We start from the raw sequence: 15,894 nt of genomic DNA on the forward strand, positions 1-15,894 counted from the left end.
TGAAGAGAAAAACATAAATCATGTATCTTCAAGATATCACCAACATGATAGTAAATGTGCAAGTACAGATTTTTCCATTCCAATTGTACGCTAAAAAAATCGAAAACCATGCTGGAAGAGCAAAAAATGCAACAAATCAACTCAATTATCCCTGGAAATTAGATCAACCTCATCTCCTAGACCTTTGCTTTGCCTTTGAGTCAAAATGGTGAGCTCTAAGCTTTTTCTTTCGCATAACATTTGTCTGCCCAACAGCACCTTCTCTAAATGGCATACCCATGAGGGCCAGTAATCTATGTGCCTCTTTATCTGTCTCAGCTGTTGTTGTTATGCAAACATCCATTCCTCTTGGCTTACCAAGAGCATCATAACTTAGCTCTGGGAAGACACTCTGTTCACGAAAGCCAATGCTATAATTTCCATGACCATCAAAGCTATTGGGGTTTACACCTTGAAAGTCCCTCGTTCGAGGAAGCCCAAGATTAATTAACCGGTCAAGGAAAGAAAACATCACCTATCAAGAAGAAGTAGATGTGAGTTTGCAGCACAAAAGCAAATAACATATGATGGTAGAGCAGCAAATGGATTGTCCAAGTTCAGACCATGTGAATTTCTCTTCAGCTATTGATCATTGCAATTCAAGTTTTGCTGAAGTCACTTCAACAAATTAGTTTTTCTGTAATCAAGATCAAGGTGGTGTTTATGCGAGATTTTGCAAAAGAAAATAAATTCAAGGGGGGGTTATTTTTAATTGGAAAATTTTATTGCAAAAACTTTTTGGAAATCAAATATCCAAAAACGAAAAAAGTGAACTTTTTTTGCAAATTTGTCACCAAACAAACACTTTTTGCAGAAACAGTTACTGCAAACGTTTTTTAGAAACTGCTAAAATACCCCAAACATCATGCAAATGTTTTGCATGCACAAAGATCTTTCAAGCACAATACTGACTAGGGTCTATAGCTAGCATAAAAAACGTCAGAGGCTAATATAAGTACGAAACAGTTCCCCATGAGGTTGACACTGACAGATGATTCCTATATCTTTAAACTCTTCTATTTGTGCAAAAAGTCCAACATAATCAAGGGTACTTAAGGTCACCGTTGTAAAGCTTAAAATTTGACTGGGTGCCTAATATTTCATCTGTCCTAAGATCATCTTAAACGAATATGACTAGTCCTCAAGCCCAGTACAGCAAAAGGGAGAAGCCATCAATTCCAATCTACTCGAAATACTTACCCATCTCTATTTCCACTATCGCCAGCACCCTTACCCATCCCACATTCCATCTCTATCCTCACTCAACCGCAGCCCCACCTTCCCACCCCCGAAAAAACAAGCTAATGGAAATTTCCCATAACCTTAGCACCCTCTCTTCACATACTATCCATTTGTCCTGATGTAAAACATATTGCAACAACAGTTGACAAGTGCAAGAGAAATTACTTAAGATTATTTTATTTTCCCGGAAAAAATTCTTTACCTTCTTTTTAGTGGTCATTACTTTTATTGTTTTCTGTTTTTGGATCTTTTTAGGGATTGCATTTGTAGTATAGTGGCATTTTATTGCAGCTGGCAGCTCACGAAAACTTGAACAACAAGAAATTCTGACAACCACTCAAAGCTTGGCCACCATGCACAACTGGCAGCAACTATAAGGCAGCATGAGCGGCATGATTTCCAAGTTAAAGGTTTAGCTTGGTCTCCAAATGTTAACTAGTTAGTGTTCACTATGTCTCCCAGTTTACTCCCACACGAGTCATGAAACCTTAAAGTTTTAGCAATTTCCGAATAACGATTTCATTGAGATTTAATATTTATTTGTTATCTCACCCATTCCTTATCTGCTTTTTCTGCCAACTATTTTCCATCTTCTCTGAAACTCTGCTTACCTAACAAGATTGTTTTAGCAAGTCCCTCTTCCACTAAACTTTCCCCTCACGTTATTCCTCTTACTCCTGCATCTATGGCTCTGCAACTAAGTCTTCTACACAGCAGTATTTCTAAATCTCTTCCTGCTAAAAGAAACCCAACTTGTTAGCCTTGAAATCAAGAGCCTGCTGCGTTATGTCCAATCTGCAAATGTGGCGTGAAAGGGTTTGGCCCAGATGAGGGTTGGCAAAAGAAGATGGCAGGCAATGGAAGAATAATGACTAAATGAAGAGATATCACCACCGGCCATTAACAGGCCAGCCGCTACATGCCTGGAGTGTGAAGAAATGGAAGCAGATTCACAAGTTTCAACACAATGAATGTTCCTCCAATTTGCAATTCCTTATTGGAGCACATAAGAGCATCAATTAGCTTTAGGGTGAAAATAAGTATTTTTTGCTGCTTCAGTTTCAGTTTGTGGAGCAAGAATCAAAAGGTCTGATAGTGTGGCGGACCAAGAAAAGCATCTTCTTTTCATTTAGTCCTTCTCTTTTGTTGCCTAGTCCCATTCCACATTATACACTATTGTTTAGCCAATGCTAACCAGGTTTAACCTGGAATTAGCTGATGATGGCTTAGGACTACTCTGTGACAAATCATATTTATTTAGGATAAAATTGAAATAGATCAAAAGTTATGGACCAAATTAAACTTAACATACAAAATATAGATCAAAATTTGAAAGGTACGACTTATTTCTTGCTTTCCCTTTATCTTAGAAGGCTTTACCCTAAAACATCAAGTCTTGCTCCTAAATTCCCTATTTAACATGTTTTGGTAAAATAATTACATTACGGATGTTCGTCCACTAACTACCCAGATATAAATCACATAACAGCATATAGACCAAATGGAATTGCAAGTGAATTTTAGCTAAAAGAAGGAATATCAAAAAACAAAAAAATTGCAATGCTAAAAAGCAGAATAGAAAGGCCAACATACATTTCCTCGAAGTGTAACAGCGATTCCAAGCGGTTGACCTTCTCTAATTTTGAAAGTAGCAATAGCATTCTTAGCCCTCGTCTTCACTGGCCTTTGCCCAGTAATTAGTGCCAAATCATTCATTGCGGCATCCAAACCCTTTGAATTTTGTGCAGCATCTCCAATACCACAATTTACCACAATCTTTTCAATCTTCGGAACCTACAAGTCCATTATTCCACATACCATATCAAAGTAACACTAACGAATTGTGCCAAGTCAAAGCACTTAAATATTTTACTCACCAAATGATATTAGTGCCGAATAAACTAGAACAAATTATTTCTCAGTATTTCAACTCTAAAATTCAATCATAAAGAAAAATAAAACAGAGTAAGATTAGAAGACTAAGAAGTAAGTATACCTGGTGAATATTGGTGTAATTGAATTCGTCCTTCAACATGGGAACAATCTTTTCGAGGTAATTTGTTTTCAGGCGATTAACCTTTTCAGCTTCACTTTTATCCACCAATACTATCCCTGATGAGGCTTTCACTGTCAATTTATTGGGCAGGGCTAAAACCTTGGCATTTACGGCCGGTAATCGAATGGAATGGGCCGGAAATTCGCTGTGGAAAGAGGAGGCCGAGGAGTGCAAAAGCAGAGGAGAAGATGCCGCCATTTCACGCGAGACGATAACACTCGTAAAATGGCAAAAGAAGATAACGAAGTTCTTTTTGGATAGAACTGTGAGAGAAAATGACAAAAATGGTCCCTTATTTTTGGGTGTAGGTTTATGATGGTCCTTTAAAAATGTTTCTATCAGTTTTAGCCATCCATTTTTTAAAAGTTAACTTTAACAGTTCTCCCCACTTCTTTTCGCCCACATCCCTCTTGAAAGCTTAGCTGTAACAAAAAAGACAAAGGCAATTAGGCTCACATGACAAAGTATGAGAGATGCATATAGGAAGGGCACTCATAAAAAAAACTAAGTTTAAAAAACTGTAATTTTCACCTTTAAAAAGGGATGCAAACCATTAAAACTGGTTGGTTTAATAAACTCTATCAAATTGATATTATTGGTGACAGAAATATGTGGTCATTGTTGCTAGATTGGGTTATTGAGCGCACTATCAAGGAGAAAACTTTCTGTTCAAGTAAATATCACAGATTTTACTGGTTGAAATGTATTCTTATTTTCCTCTGTTACAATAAGTTCTGAGATGGCTCTAGTAGACCATAAATTCAAATATTTAAACCCGTGCATTTTAACGAAAGAGAAGATGCTTTAACAACATGCATTCAGACATTTGTTATCAGAGGAAGATGCAGACCATTTTGTTTTTACACCTAAGCTAGTAAGAGAGATATGGGGAAAAGAAAGTGAGGAGAGTGAAAAAATTGGGGGAGGGCCGGATTCTCTTAATTTTGAGGCTCACGTGAGGCTCATGTGGTGGGACTGTTAAATTTAACTTTAAAAAATAGATGTGGACCAAAACTGTTAAGTTTTGTCAAACTTAAAGGACTAAAACAGGTTGGGGCATATTTAAAGGATCATCATAAACCTACTCCCAAATATAAGGAACTATTCTTGTCGTTTTCTCAGAATTGTGAGGACGTTTTGGGTTTGAGCGCCGTAAAGGATGAGAAATGGCTTGAAAATAAATAAATGCTTATTCAGTTTAACTCCCTAGACTTTCTAAAAATGACAATGATAATAAACAATACTCCAAATAATTTTAAAATAAATGATAATTGGCAGAACAGCCTTCTGGCCACTTAAATTTATAACCCAAGCCAATTCGGTAAAGGAACTTATAACTTTTCCATTTGAATAACTCAACTCATACATTTGCAAACTAGTTAGTGTAAAATGTAAGCACTCATGGATAGGGCCATAGAAACCCAAATTCCTGATAGAAAGCTGCAGTGGGAAGTCACTTGAAATAAATAAAAGGCCAAAAATGACTGGCACTATCTCATCTTCATAATTCTGTTTTTCTTTTCTTGTAAGAACTGTAGTAAATCCTAGACTCTGTCTGAGCATCCAGTTACTAAAGAGAATTCAGTACAGCTTACCAACAGGACTGCTGGTTTAGAATCAAAAAACTCTTCTTTACATTTGCAGAGAATGTGAAAGCAAAATTGAAACTGAAATCTGTTGATCACTAATAACTCCTAAAATTACATATAAATGATTTAAAAACTTATCTCGCTGTACAACTCCGAAAATCAGGCCATCATCATGATCAATCACATTGAGCTAACTGTTAACCAGACGCAGAATCTCATTCATCTTCTCTTCTTCCTTGATTGTCAGGTTCATGGTTCCCTGCCACACTTCCTTCCGGTAGATCAGCCACACCAATTTTTGCATTGGATTGCCCATTAGCATCTGAAGGCTGCTTTGAAGCTGGAGTGACATTTTCTCCAACACCAACATCCTTTGCAGGATTACTGGATTGCACCCACATAAGATGCAGAATTTGGCCTTGCCAGGATTTACCATTCTGAAATGCTCTTTCAGCAGAACGACGTGATCGGAAAGATATCTTAGCAGATGTATTTTGCACCTCTGTGCCATTATTACAATCTTGAGGTTCCAAATCTTCCAGCTCAACAGAAGGAGGATCACCAAAAGTAGAAAAGTGCTCCTTCAGGACGTCAACCTAAAAATAGAAAATTATTTACAATATATAAATGAGAATACAGGAACCAGAGCAAATGAATCTACAAATTATCCTTGAACCATGTACTAGACAAAGGGGATAAAACACATCCAATTACCAGAAAAACAAAGATGTGAAAATATGTGAACAAACAGTAGCCCCATGTGCTCTTGCTTTAGTCATGTAAGTTATGAGTACATTAAAAACAAATTAAAACTATTAATTTTTAAAGATTGAAAACCATCAACCGAACACACCTCATTCCAAGAAGCACAAGGTTATAGCAGAGACATGCATAGTTTTACACCCTTACAGCTTTGCTTTGGAAGAGTCAGCAAAAACATAAATGTGTGGAATGAATAAACTCTTGCTGATATTACAAATTTCAAGTTTAAAACGGGAAAGAACATGTCAGGGAAAAAGCATAACAGCATAAGGAAAACGAAGAAAGAAATATCCGCATTCTTTTTCTCTTGTGAAAGAATCTCTTACAAATAGCAATTATCTGAAGTGAGTTAGAGAGATTACGTTTGCCAGAGCACTTGGTAGAGGTGGAAGGAGCTTGAATGCGGTGGGGCGGTTATCTAGTTTGTATCTATTTAAGATAAAAGGTGCGCCCACCGGTGCCAATGGACGAATTGACTGCTTCAAGTTTGAAGCGTCATGCGTTGCAACAGTCGAAGATGATTTTGAACAATTGGGTTCGGCATTCTCTGTAGATCTGCTACTATCTGGTGTTGCTTCAGATGGTGGTGATGACACAGTGTTACTAGGTTCTACGGGGATTGAATTTTCCACTTTACCAGAGTTGGAAACTGTTCCTCCTCCCTTTGGTTTGTTCATAGCCTGATCTGGCGCTGCTTCATCTTTCACACCCACAGCCTGCATAACAAAGGACGCAGAAGAAAAGGGGGTTTCAATTGCCAGTTGCTTTTACAATAAAGAAGTTATATTTACAACAACTACTAAGGGAATCCAAAGCAAGTTGGGATCTGACTATATGAATCTTCACGGACTGTGTAGCTCCATTTAAACTCATTTCGGACCAATATTAACCAAAAAAGGAAAGAAAAAAAAAGAACAGATCAATGAAGTTGTATCGCCATACACTGGGAGGTAAACCAGTCACGCGCGTTGAGTTGTACACGTCTTTTTTTTTCTTCTCTTTTTCTTCTCAAGATATTAACTACAGTTCTATCGATTTAGCAGATTACCTCAATGAGGAAAAATATAAAATTATACGTTCTCTCCTCCCTTATTTTGAGAATACTAGTTTCTTGGCACATGCGCTGCACGTGTATGTCGAGTCATGTATTAAAATAAAAGGTTTTAATAAATAATTATACATGAAGACTATAAAGTATAAGTTTCATTCAAACATGTGATTTCTTTTACTTATTTTGATTTTATGAGGTACAAACATACTGGTCATGTAACAAAACATGTTGTAATCAAAAATTGTTTGACTCTATGCGTTATTTATCATTATCATAAAGTATTATTTGCAGACAAATTTGAAAAGATATCCTTAATTTTTAAGGGGATAAAGTTGAATTTTCTTGGGATAAACACGAAAGTTCATTCTAAACAAACACCAATATCTGAAAGTTTGTTCCAAGCAGACAACAAACTTTGCAAACAAACGATTAACTTTAGGCACAGAGTAACTCTATTACCGAGTAAAACCTCCTCATATACATGATGTTGACTAAATGAGCAAAGTTTATGTAAAAGAAACAATGCCAAAAATGCCACGACAAAAAGATCCATCACCCATGTACTCATAGTAAACGAAATATATTACCTGATTGTAACTTTTTCAATATTGTTTGTCTTTTCAAAAATTAAATTGTCACTTTTACTTATGAATAATTGGCAAACCGTAGTTTAATTGAATAATCAACTTACTGTTATGAATTAAAATATATCAATCAGCCAAAATTAAATCCAATTAAGTATTTAAATCATTTAAGCACATGTAGAATAGAAATACAAATCTTAAGTTTCAGTATGAATCACTTGATTTGCGTAGTTTATTCTTTACCGTACGTAACGTTGATCCTCAAGTGTTTAAACGGCTCTAACTCTATCTATACAAAACTACAACTTTTAACTCCAAAAGGAATCTGTAGCTAGATTATTGAAAGATGTTATCCAAGGCATTATTTAAGATGTTACCTGCAATTTCTTTTCTATTCTTCAACAATCTAAGAACTTCATCCCAAATATCATATGCCGCAGGGTGGCGGCCGCCATCAAATCATTTCCCCCTTTATTTTTGTCATCAAAAGTGAGATGTGTATTGCATCTATATATACCGAAAGGTTGAAAGAATTTTACTAATTCTACTAAATGGCAACACTTAGTGCTTGTGCAGCCTCTTAAACAAATAAACTACCGCAGATATAAGAAATTTGAAGTTACACAAGCAATTACTTTTTTGGAAGATAAATAGCAGCGAAATTCTGCAGCCAAATTGATCCCCAAATATTTCCGCTTCTCATCTAAGTTAACAATGAGGAACCTAATCAGACAACACCAGCAAAAATGCGGCTGAGAATAGCATATAATGGTATATTTTTAAGTTCACAAGACGAGCATAAAAAGTAAAGCAGCAGCCGTTGCGAGATTATAAGCTTAAATAATTATAATTATTCTTTTTGATATTAAGAAGAGGACATTACTTGCTTCTCAAGTTTATCCAACTTGCGTCGGAACTCATTACGCTTTTGCTCAAGCATCTCCTGCTTCTTGCGCATTTCTTCCTTCAGAAGTTCTAAAGTTTCCAGTTTTTTCTTCAAAGGTGGTGTAGTTTTGAGACCATTCTGAGCCACGGGCTTGGGCAGATCAGAGGTGGCTAACGGAGCAACAGTACCATGTTCAGCAGTTTTTCGGGCTACAGTCTGCAGATTGTCTTTCCTTTTATGAGGAACCAATAGATGGGGTGGAACCGTACTGCGTGTCCCACCGCGGGGGGCTAATGGAAAATTACTACTACCACTTGCTCCATTATCCATAATGCGATCCCTGTTTGCCCAGAAAAGCTTTATAAAGCGGTTGCCCATCACAGCATCTGGTGCTTTTAAAGCAGCCTCAGCTTCTTCCCTCTTAGAAAATTGAACAAAAGCTCGTTCACCATTCATCGGGATGTAAATGTCGATAACCTCCCCGAATTTTTGAAAATGTGAAAGAAGAGCTTCTGGTTTGTTGTCTTTCTGTGGAATCCCACTTACAAATAGAGTACGGAGTGCCTTTTGAGATGGTTTTCGCATATTGCGTCCAGAACTACTTTGGGGCTCTGAAGATGATTCCATCATTTGCGGGTCTATGGTATCTACATTTGTTTGCTTACCATGACGGTTTACACCCTGAATGCTTTGAGATCCTGAAGCTGCTCCAGCATCTCTATTTAGACGCTTAAGTTTAAAGCCATCACAAAGCGCAACCTGATCCTGATCAGAGGAGTCTGCATCCAGCATCGTCCCCGCATCATCAATTTTAGACCGATTTACATCCAAGAGTGCTGCTGAATTTTCAGGATGATCATTTGACCATAAAGGCTGATCAGGATCATAGAAATCAGCTCCCCCAGCCACAGAACCACCACCAAAAGTATCAGTCAAACCTAATCCATTGTCAATCACTGGAGGGTTGATACTTTTGTTATGTAAAGCTTTATTAGCCAATGAGCTTGAGGGGCCTATTGCAGGTAAAGATCCTTGTGCAGTAACTGGTCCCAGCATATGAGCACCGGGAAGTGAAACAGGAAGATTAAACTTAGAAAGGCTCTGCAATTTGGAAAACAAAAAGTCAGAATCAATGTGCCTAAGGACATAGAATTTAATGAACAAGATAAATACAAATATTTGTCAGCTGAGACGCCTACCTGAACATCTTCAACAACGATGCGATTTACTCCATGCTCCAGAGGGCACATATCTCCTCTTAGGCAAAAACCACGCTCCTCAAAGTCTCTACACCTTTGCCTTGGAATGCCCATACTCATGGCAGGGTTCAAGGACGTTCTAAGCGTTCCCTGTAAACCAAGGGTATGAAGTGTATCAAGACCACCATTGGGAATTCCTGGAACTATTCCAAACGCATTCCAAGGCGCACCCTGTCCACTGGAAACATTTTGCGGCCCCATTCCAGTATAAAGAAGAGGATTAATAGGGCCTTGTGGAACAAATTGAGACGCAACATCAATAGTGCAGAACCTAGATTCACACGGACCCCAAGCACCAGATTCTCTTCCTCGAACCCTACCAGGACCAGCATGACCAGACATGGACTGATTTAGCCTCATCATCTGATATGAATCTGAAGGTGTCCTGGAAAAAGAACCCATTCCTCGTCTTTTCTCAAACCTAGTATCACTCGAGTGAGAATCCCCTTCCTGGTAAAGATGTCCATTTTCAAACGGCTTGTTCCGTTTCCTGAATGGTCTCCTTAAAGCTGGTTCAAGAGCCTCTGTCTCTGTAGATTGTGAACGTGTATCCTTTCTACGATGTTTATGATTACGATCATCGTCATCGTCTTCACTAATTTCTTTCTCCTCGGGATCACTATTGCAATCAGAAGTTGAAAATACCGGCTTTGGAGATGAAACTTTAAGCTCCATGAGTCGACAACCTAGCTTATATAGAAACTTTTACTTCATCTACATGAGATAATCAAACTAGTTCGATTGCCATCATCACCTACAAAGTTACTACTGCCTGAATAGGGGGATCAACAAAAGGGAAGGTATAAATAATTGCAGTTCACGCTGAAAATGAGAAGATGTATTTCATAATTCCATGAAGGCACAGAATATACAAGTAGGACTTTCCTGCATCAGGAACTAGTTGGCTTGAATCACATGAAACCTATAGAAGTTTCTTCCTACTTCATCCAAACAATCTGGAGAAGAGGATAACCCAGAAAAAGAGTAATCAAACATACCCCAAATGACATGGCATTGAGCTTCTTCGAGCTGTTAATGGCACTACCAGATATCATGTGATACCTGATGCATGTGAATAGTTTCAAGAAACTATTACATGACATCCATCTAACAAAGATAAAGATGCAACCAGCTATCATGCTATACCCGATGCACGAGCATAGTTTTGAGAAACTATCACGACATCCATCTAAAAGGAAAATGACACAATCAGCTATCAAGCGATACCTGATGCATGTGCATAGTTCCAAAAAACTGTCAAAGGACATCCATATAACTAAATGCACGACTTGCAAGTTCGATTCAAAGAACTAATGAATGTTTTCTTCCTAGGCAAGAATACCAAGGTAGTCATGATATTCATAAATTACGGCAGCTTTCTTTCACCATGAGGACAGAAACATTTAGTCTTCAGTCATTAGCAGTTACCTGAATGTTAAACATATTGAAGTTTTGGCCATTCAAAGATGTTGAATTATATACCCAGATCATGCTCAGAGCACCACGTCAAAAAGAAAGCATATCGAGACAAATTTGGCAAGTGTGCCTAAGCCACATATCACCTGCTAGACCAAAGCCCTGGGGGCATCCTCAACAATCATATATATCTTCAACATACTTTGCACGTAGAGTTTTAAAACTGGTGAAACAACATAAATCGTTGGATAGAACATGCAAAGATTTTCTCTTGTAATTTTTTTATTACTATATCAGGGAAGCTTGAAGCCAATGCTGCTTATGGGATTTGAACTCTCTTCCTACATGGTGGAAGGTGAGGGTGTTCAGCTAGTTAGCTAACTCAATCCCCAATATGAGCTACAATGGTTACACCCACTACACCGCATTTTTCTAACTCATTTAGACATGTCTTTATCCAATCCAATAGAATCATTATTTCATGGACCTCCCAGTGATTGCACACAGCTCAATCAATTCAATAGTGAGTACAGTAATCAATTTATTTTTCATAATGGGACAGGCATATAATTCCAGAACACGATATTAGCAGCCAATAATACAATTAAAATGGAATATGTTACCTTCTCAAAAAAAATGACTCAAGTACAAAATACCCTAAATTACGTCCTGCTGTGTATCAAACCAAGTTTTTCTGGCAAAGCTTACAAAACTCTAAGAAAGATAAAGTTGTGTTAATACTTTTGTCATTCAACACTCAATAATTAAAACTAGCTAAACAAACAGAATAGTTCCACCTTGCACCTTTAGCTCATTTACCAACACACTGGTGAGTTTGGGATTGAGACATAATAGTTATTGTTGCATTGGATAATACTGGATTTTTTCCCTAAATTTTTTCAGCATCCAAATGCCACGAGTTGGTGGAAGTAATGTACTGGCAATAAAGTCATTGTATTTTAGGAACCTAGACACATTAACACACGGCACATTCGTGGAATCCTGGGAAGGCGTGTGAAAACTCCTGGCCTAATATGTGCAAACATCAAGCTTGGTGTCGACTAATGATAAACGCGACAAACCAAGCCAATCGAAACAGGCATAAAATGCCAATTAAATCATTTGCAGATGAGCCAAAAAAATATGTTGTATTTTTGTTTTTTTAATTGTGTGTGTGAGGGGGGGGGGGGGGGTAATATCTCCATTAAGAAAAAAGTAGTGGAAGCAAGGCTCTTAAAATGAACTAGCTCTAATCATTCCAGTCTTAAGTATCAAAATGCTAAAAACGAGTAACGATAAAAATCAATCACTAAATCGAATGCAATACAATCACCCAATAGCTAAGCTCAAATACGATTACTTATCAAATTAATAAAAGAATAGCAAGCTGGATTACAATATCTAAGCTCCAAATATAATAAATTAATGAAGAAAAGAAAAGATAAAAGAACCGAACCTCTAAAAATGAGCCTTTTAGGGTTCCGATTAACCGGTCTGAATTTCAAGAAGTTGTATACATCGCCGGTGAGATACTTCGTGTGGCTTTAATAATGGCCGCAATATATTTATGTATCTGTTATTATTTCTGTCTCCCTTTTTTAATTATTCTGTCTTCTTCTTCGTGTTCTCGTCATTGATACTATCTTAAAACAAAGAAAAGCTGAGAAAGAGGGTTTTGACAGAGAGGGATTAATAAAAATTAGAAAACTATGGTCACAGTACAACCCCCTGTGTTTTCTTCATTTGCAAAATAGTGACAGTAATATATTGTGTTTAGGAAAAAGGGTAAAATATAAGCCCTCTACCCTATGCTTTGTTATATTGTTCAAATCTACCTTCGTTATACTATCGAAACATATCTGCCCTTATACTTAGCCAAATTTTTTAAAAATACCCTTCACCCACCAAATTAGAAAAATGCCTTTTTTCTAAAACTCATTAATAGCCCATTAAACCCCTTTTATTTACTATACTTCTTACTTGCATATTAGTGATCTCCTTCGTAGTCACTTGTTGAACTCAAGAAGTGAATGACATAAAAATACCAACAACCATATATTCATTTATACATTGAATTCCAATTCTTTTAATATCCTTATTGTATGTTTATTATATTATACCTTTTCTATTTTTTTCTTCTTCTAGCTTCTCTCTTTGTTTTTTCCACCATGTCAAACTATACCAAATATTAATCATGATTTTCTTTCCACCACGACTTGAATGTTTATAGTATCTTATTAGGTTGGCAGTTCTGAAGTTTTAAGGCAATTACCAAAGTATTTCTTCCTCCAACAGTGAGCCTTTATTGATGAGTATTCACGCACCATAATTTTCTTATTCTGCTTTAAACATTTGGGCAACAAGTAGTTATCGCCAAATCACCCCTTAAGAATCAGAGTTAGATTCCAAGATATAGGATGGGATACTCATAATTCTTAGTAACAACAGAACTTATAATGAATAAAAATTAGAAAATAATTAGATGATATTCAATTTAATATCAAGTTACAGTCCGAGAAATTCATCAAGAATGAAAAAAAGTACACCAACAAGTTGGAAAGCAACTTAACAACCTAAGTACACTAACTTAATGCATTAACCAACCACAAGTATTATTAAAGTATATATCAGTTGTTACCAACATACAAACTAACTGTCAAGTGTGTATTACATTAGACAAAGGGATGCCATATTAGAACCACACACAACAAAAACCCGAAAGTGATAACATGGCATACTAATGCTACCACGAACAACTAATAACCAAAAATATAAGTTCTTACTAATTCTATTTCCACCATCATTCCCGGTCTCTCTCTAAATGAATAAAATGTGTTAAGACGTCTCAGAAATCTAGGTTGCGTATTTTTAAATAATGGGTTTAATGGGTTTGGGTTAATGAATTTTTTTCAAAATGATTATTTTATTAATCTGGTGGCTTTCTGTTAGGTGGAGGGTATTTTTAAAAAGTTTGGCTAATGGTAAGGGTAAATATGGCCTCATAATATAACGGAGGGTAGATATAAATAATATACCAAAGTAGAGGGGTATATTTGGCCATTTTCCCTTGTATTTATAATAATATCTTATTATTGAGTTTTTGGCCAAAATTAAGTTTAATTTTGTCTTTCAAATATAACCTTGAGTACCATATGTCCTCTAAGTTTGCAAAAGTTAGAGCGTTAGAAAACACAACATCCGTTTGAAAAACTAACAACAACATGTGATTTGCACGTGATACTTTTCACCTCCAAATCAATTCATCGCCCTCTTCTTTCAAGAATTGTTTGGCTGAAAATTACAACTTCCACATTTCTGTTGGATTCAAACAAAACCCAAATCGCGGGCAAGACCGAAATAGCATAATAGCTTCAGCAGAACAATGCTTTAAAGTTCAAACTCAAACAACATGATCCGATAATTATGGTGCTCGCACCCAGTGGGGAAGGTCAACTAGGAGTATGTATAATGGTGGTCAACGCATTAAAAAGGCTTTATATGAGCGATTGCTACATTTAAGTGTCAGTATATAAACTTCCTAGATTTCGGTTTTCTCTCATCTGCTTGCATTTTGAAAAGCATTACTATATTCAATTGAAGAAGATTAAAACTGGTTGGTTTAATAAACTCTATCAAATTGATATTATTGGTGACAGAAATATGTGGTCATTGTTGCTAGATTGGGTTTATTGAGCGCACTATCAAGGAAAAAACTTTATGTTCTAGTAAATATCATAAATTTTACTAGTTGAAATGTAATCTTATTTCCCTATGTTGTAATAAGTTATAAGATGGCTTTAGTAGACAATAAATTCAAATATTTAAACCCGTGCATTTTAACGGAAGAGAAGATGTTATAACAACATGCATTTAGACATTTGTTATCAGTCATAATTGAGAGGAAGATGTAGACCATTTTGTTTTTCCGGCTCTTCTATTGATTTTAGCTTCATATTACAGCTAAGCTATTAAGAGAGAGATGGGGAAAAGAAAGTGAGGATAGTGAAAAAATTGGAGTTTTTTTATATAGACGATCTCTTTATAAAAACTATTCTCATAACTAATAGTACTATTCATTTATTGCAAAGATAGCAAATGTTATTACAGATAGAATATTATCGACAATTTCTTAAATGCCGCTGCAATGGAAATCCCATTTAAAAGCCAAAAGGCCACCATTAAGGATACCATTTTTATTAAACAGTCTTGATGTAAATAACAAATAATTAAGAAAACTGTTACCATCTCCACCATTAACAGTCTCGATGTAAGTATCGTTTCCGTCTCTGATTTATGCCATCTTTTTCCAAAAGAAATAGTATTGTGATTTATACACTATTAAATACCATTATTATGTTGTGTATATTATCATATTAGAATTTTATTATAATTTAGGGGGAATTACGCTCCTTGTCACTTGGCCCAACAGTCCATCAAAATTATAATACTATATATATGTATTCCACGTATATATTTATTATTTATTAATATTAATATTAATACATAATCAACATATACAATGGTTGAAGAATTCATGATAAATTATCTATACTATATTAAAAGTACGAAGGTCCTTAGCGAAATATCGTTTGCCTTTTTTATCCTTTAAACACATAGATTTTACACTGGACAAAATAGTAATTTAAGTTATTTTTCTAATATTTTGGACTTTAAAGTTAGCTAAAATTTTGGTAATCAAAATCCTTCCTTATTTAAATTATGTAAAAATCCTAATAGTTAGAAATTTAAACTCAAATCAAAGCTTACTTATATAGACTACTAACGGAAGGTTGGATGACAAAGAGAAAAAGCATTACGCGTTGGAACAAGTACAATCTTATTCTATAATTGTTGTAAAAATTAAAAATTATACATATGCAGTCATTGTTACGGTAATTACTTTAATGCTTATTAGTGAAAACTTTATGGAAGGTTAGATACCAAAGGAAGGATGCAATTAACAAAATCTTATGGATGCTATAATAAAATGTCCTACCATTATATATTTTT

At 35.9% G+C, this 15,894-nt stretch overlaps 2 protein-coding genes across 6 annotated transcripts; both read right to left on the reverse strand.

The window, feature by feature from the left end:
- LOC107761040 (large ribosomal subunit protein uL5c) lies at positions 1–3,618 on the reverse strand. The gene is made up of 3 exons (XM_016579203.2): positions 3,278–3,618; positions 2,875–3,075; positions 1–514 (listed from the first exon to the last, which is right to left on the reverse strand). The coding sequence occupies exons 1-3, from the start codon at positions 3,533–3,535 to the stop codon at positions 170–172; spliced, it is 804 nt and encodes a 267-aa protein (XP_016434689.1). The 5' UTR covers positions 3,536–3,618; the 3' UTR covers positions 1–169.
- A 1,156-nt stretch (positions 3,619–4,774) lies between these two features.
- On the reverse strand, positions 4,775–12,642 carry LOC107761039 (zinc finger CCCH domain-containing protein 41). Of its 5 annotated transcripts, none has more exons than XM_075234646.1 (6): positions 12,341–12,604; positions 10,897–11,046; positions 9,409–10,240; positions 8,207–9,310; positions 6,051–6,404; positions 4,775–5,522 (listed from the first exon to the last, which is right to left on the reverse strand). In XM_075234646.1, exons 3-6 carry the CDS (start codon positions 10,141–10,143, stop codon positions 5,142–5,144), a joined length of 2,574 nt encoding a protein of 857 aa, XP_075090747.1. In that variant the 5' UTR covers positions 10,144–10,240; positions 10,897–11,046; positions 12,341–12,604; the 3' UTR covers positions 4,775–5,141. The 5 variants fall into 5 exon arrangements, with proteins under 5 accessions (XP_075090747.1, XP_075090748.1, XP_075090749.1 ...); XM_075234647.1 differs by having other exon boundaries at positions 9,409–10,222; positions 12,341–12,595; XM_075234648.1 differs by lacking the exon at positions 10,897–11,046 and having other exon boundaries at positions 9,409–10,222; positions 12,341–12,642.
- Between the last annotated feature and the right edge of the window lie 3,252 nt (positions 12,643–15,894).

This window comes from Nicotiana tabacum, chromosome 17 (genome assembly GCF_000715075.1).
Source record: "Nicotiana tabacum cultivar K326 chromosome 17, ASM71507v2, whole genome shotgun sequence".
Classification (NCBI taxonomy): Eukaryota; Viridiplantae; Streptophyta; class Magnoliopsida; order Solanales; family Solanaceae; genus Nicotiana; species Nicotiana tabacum.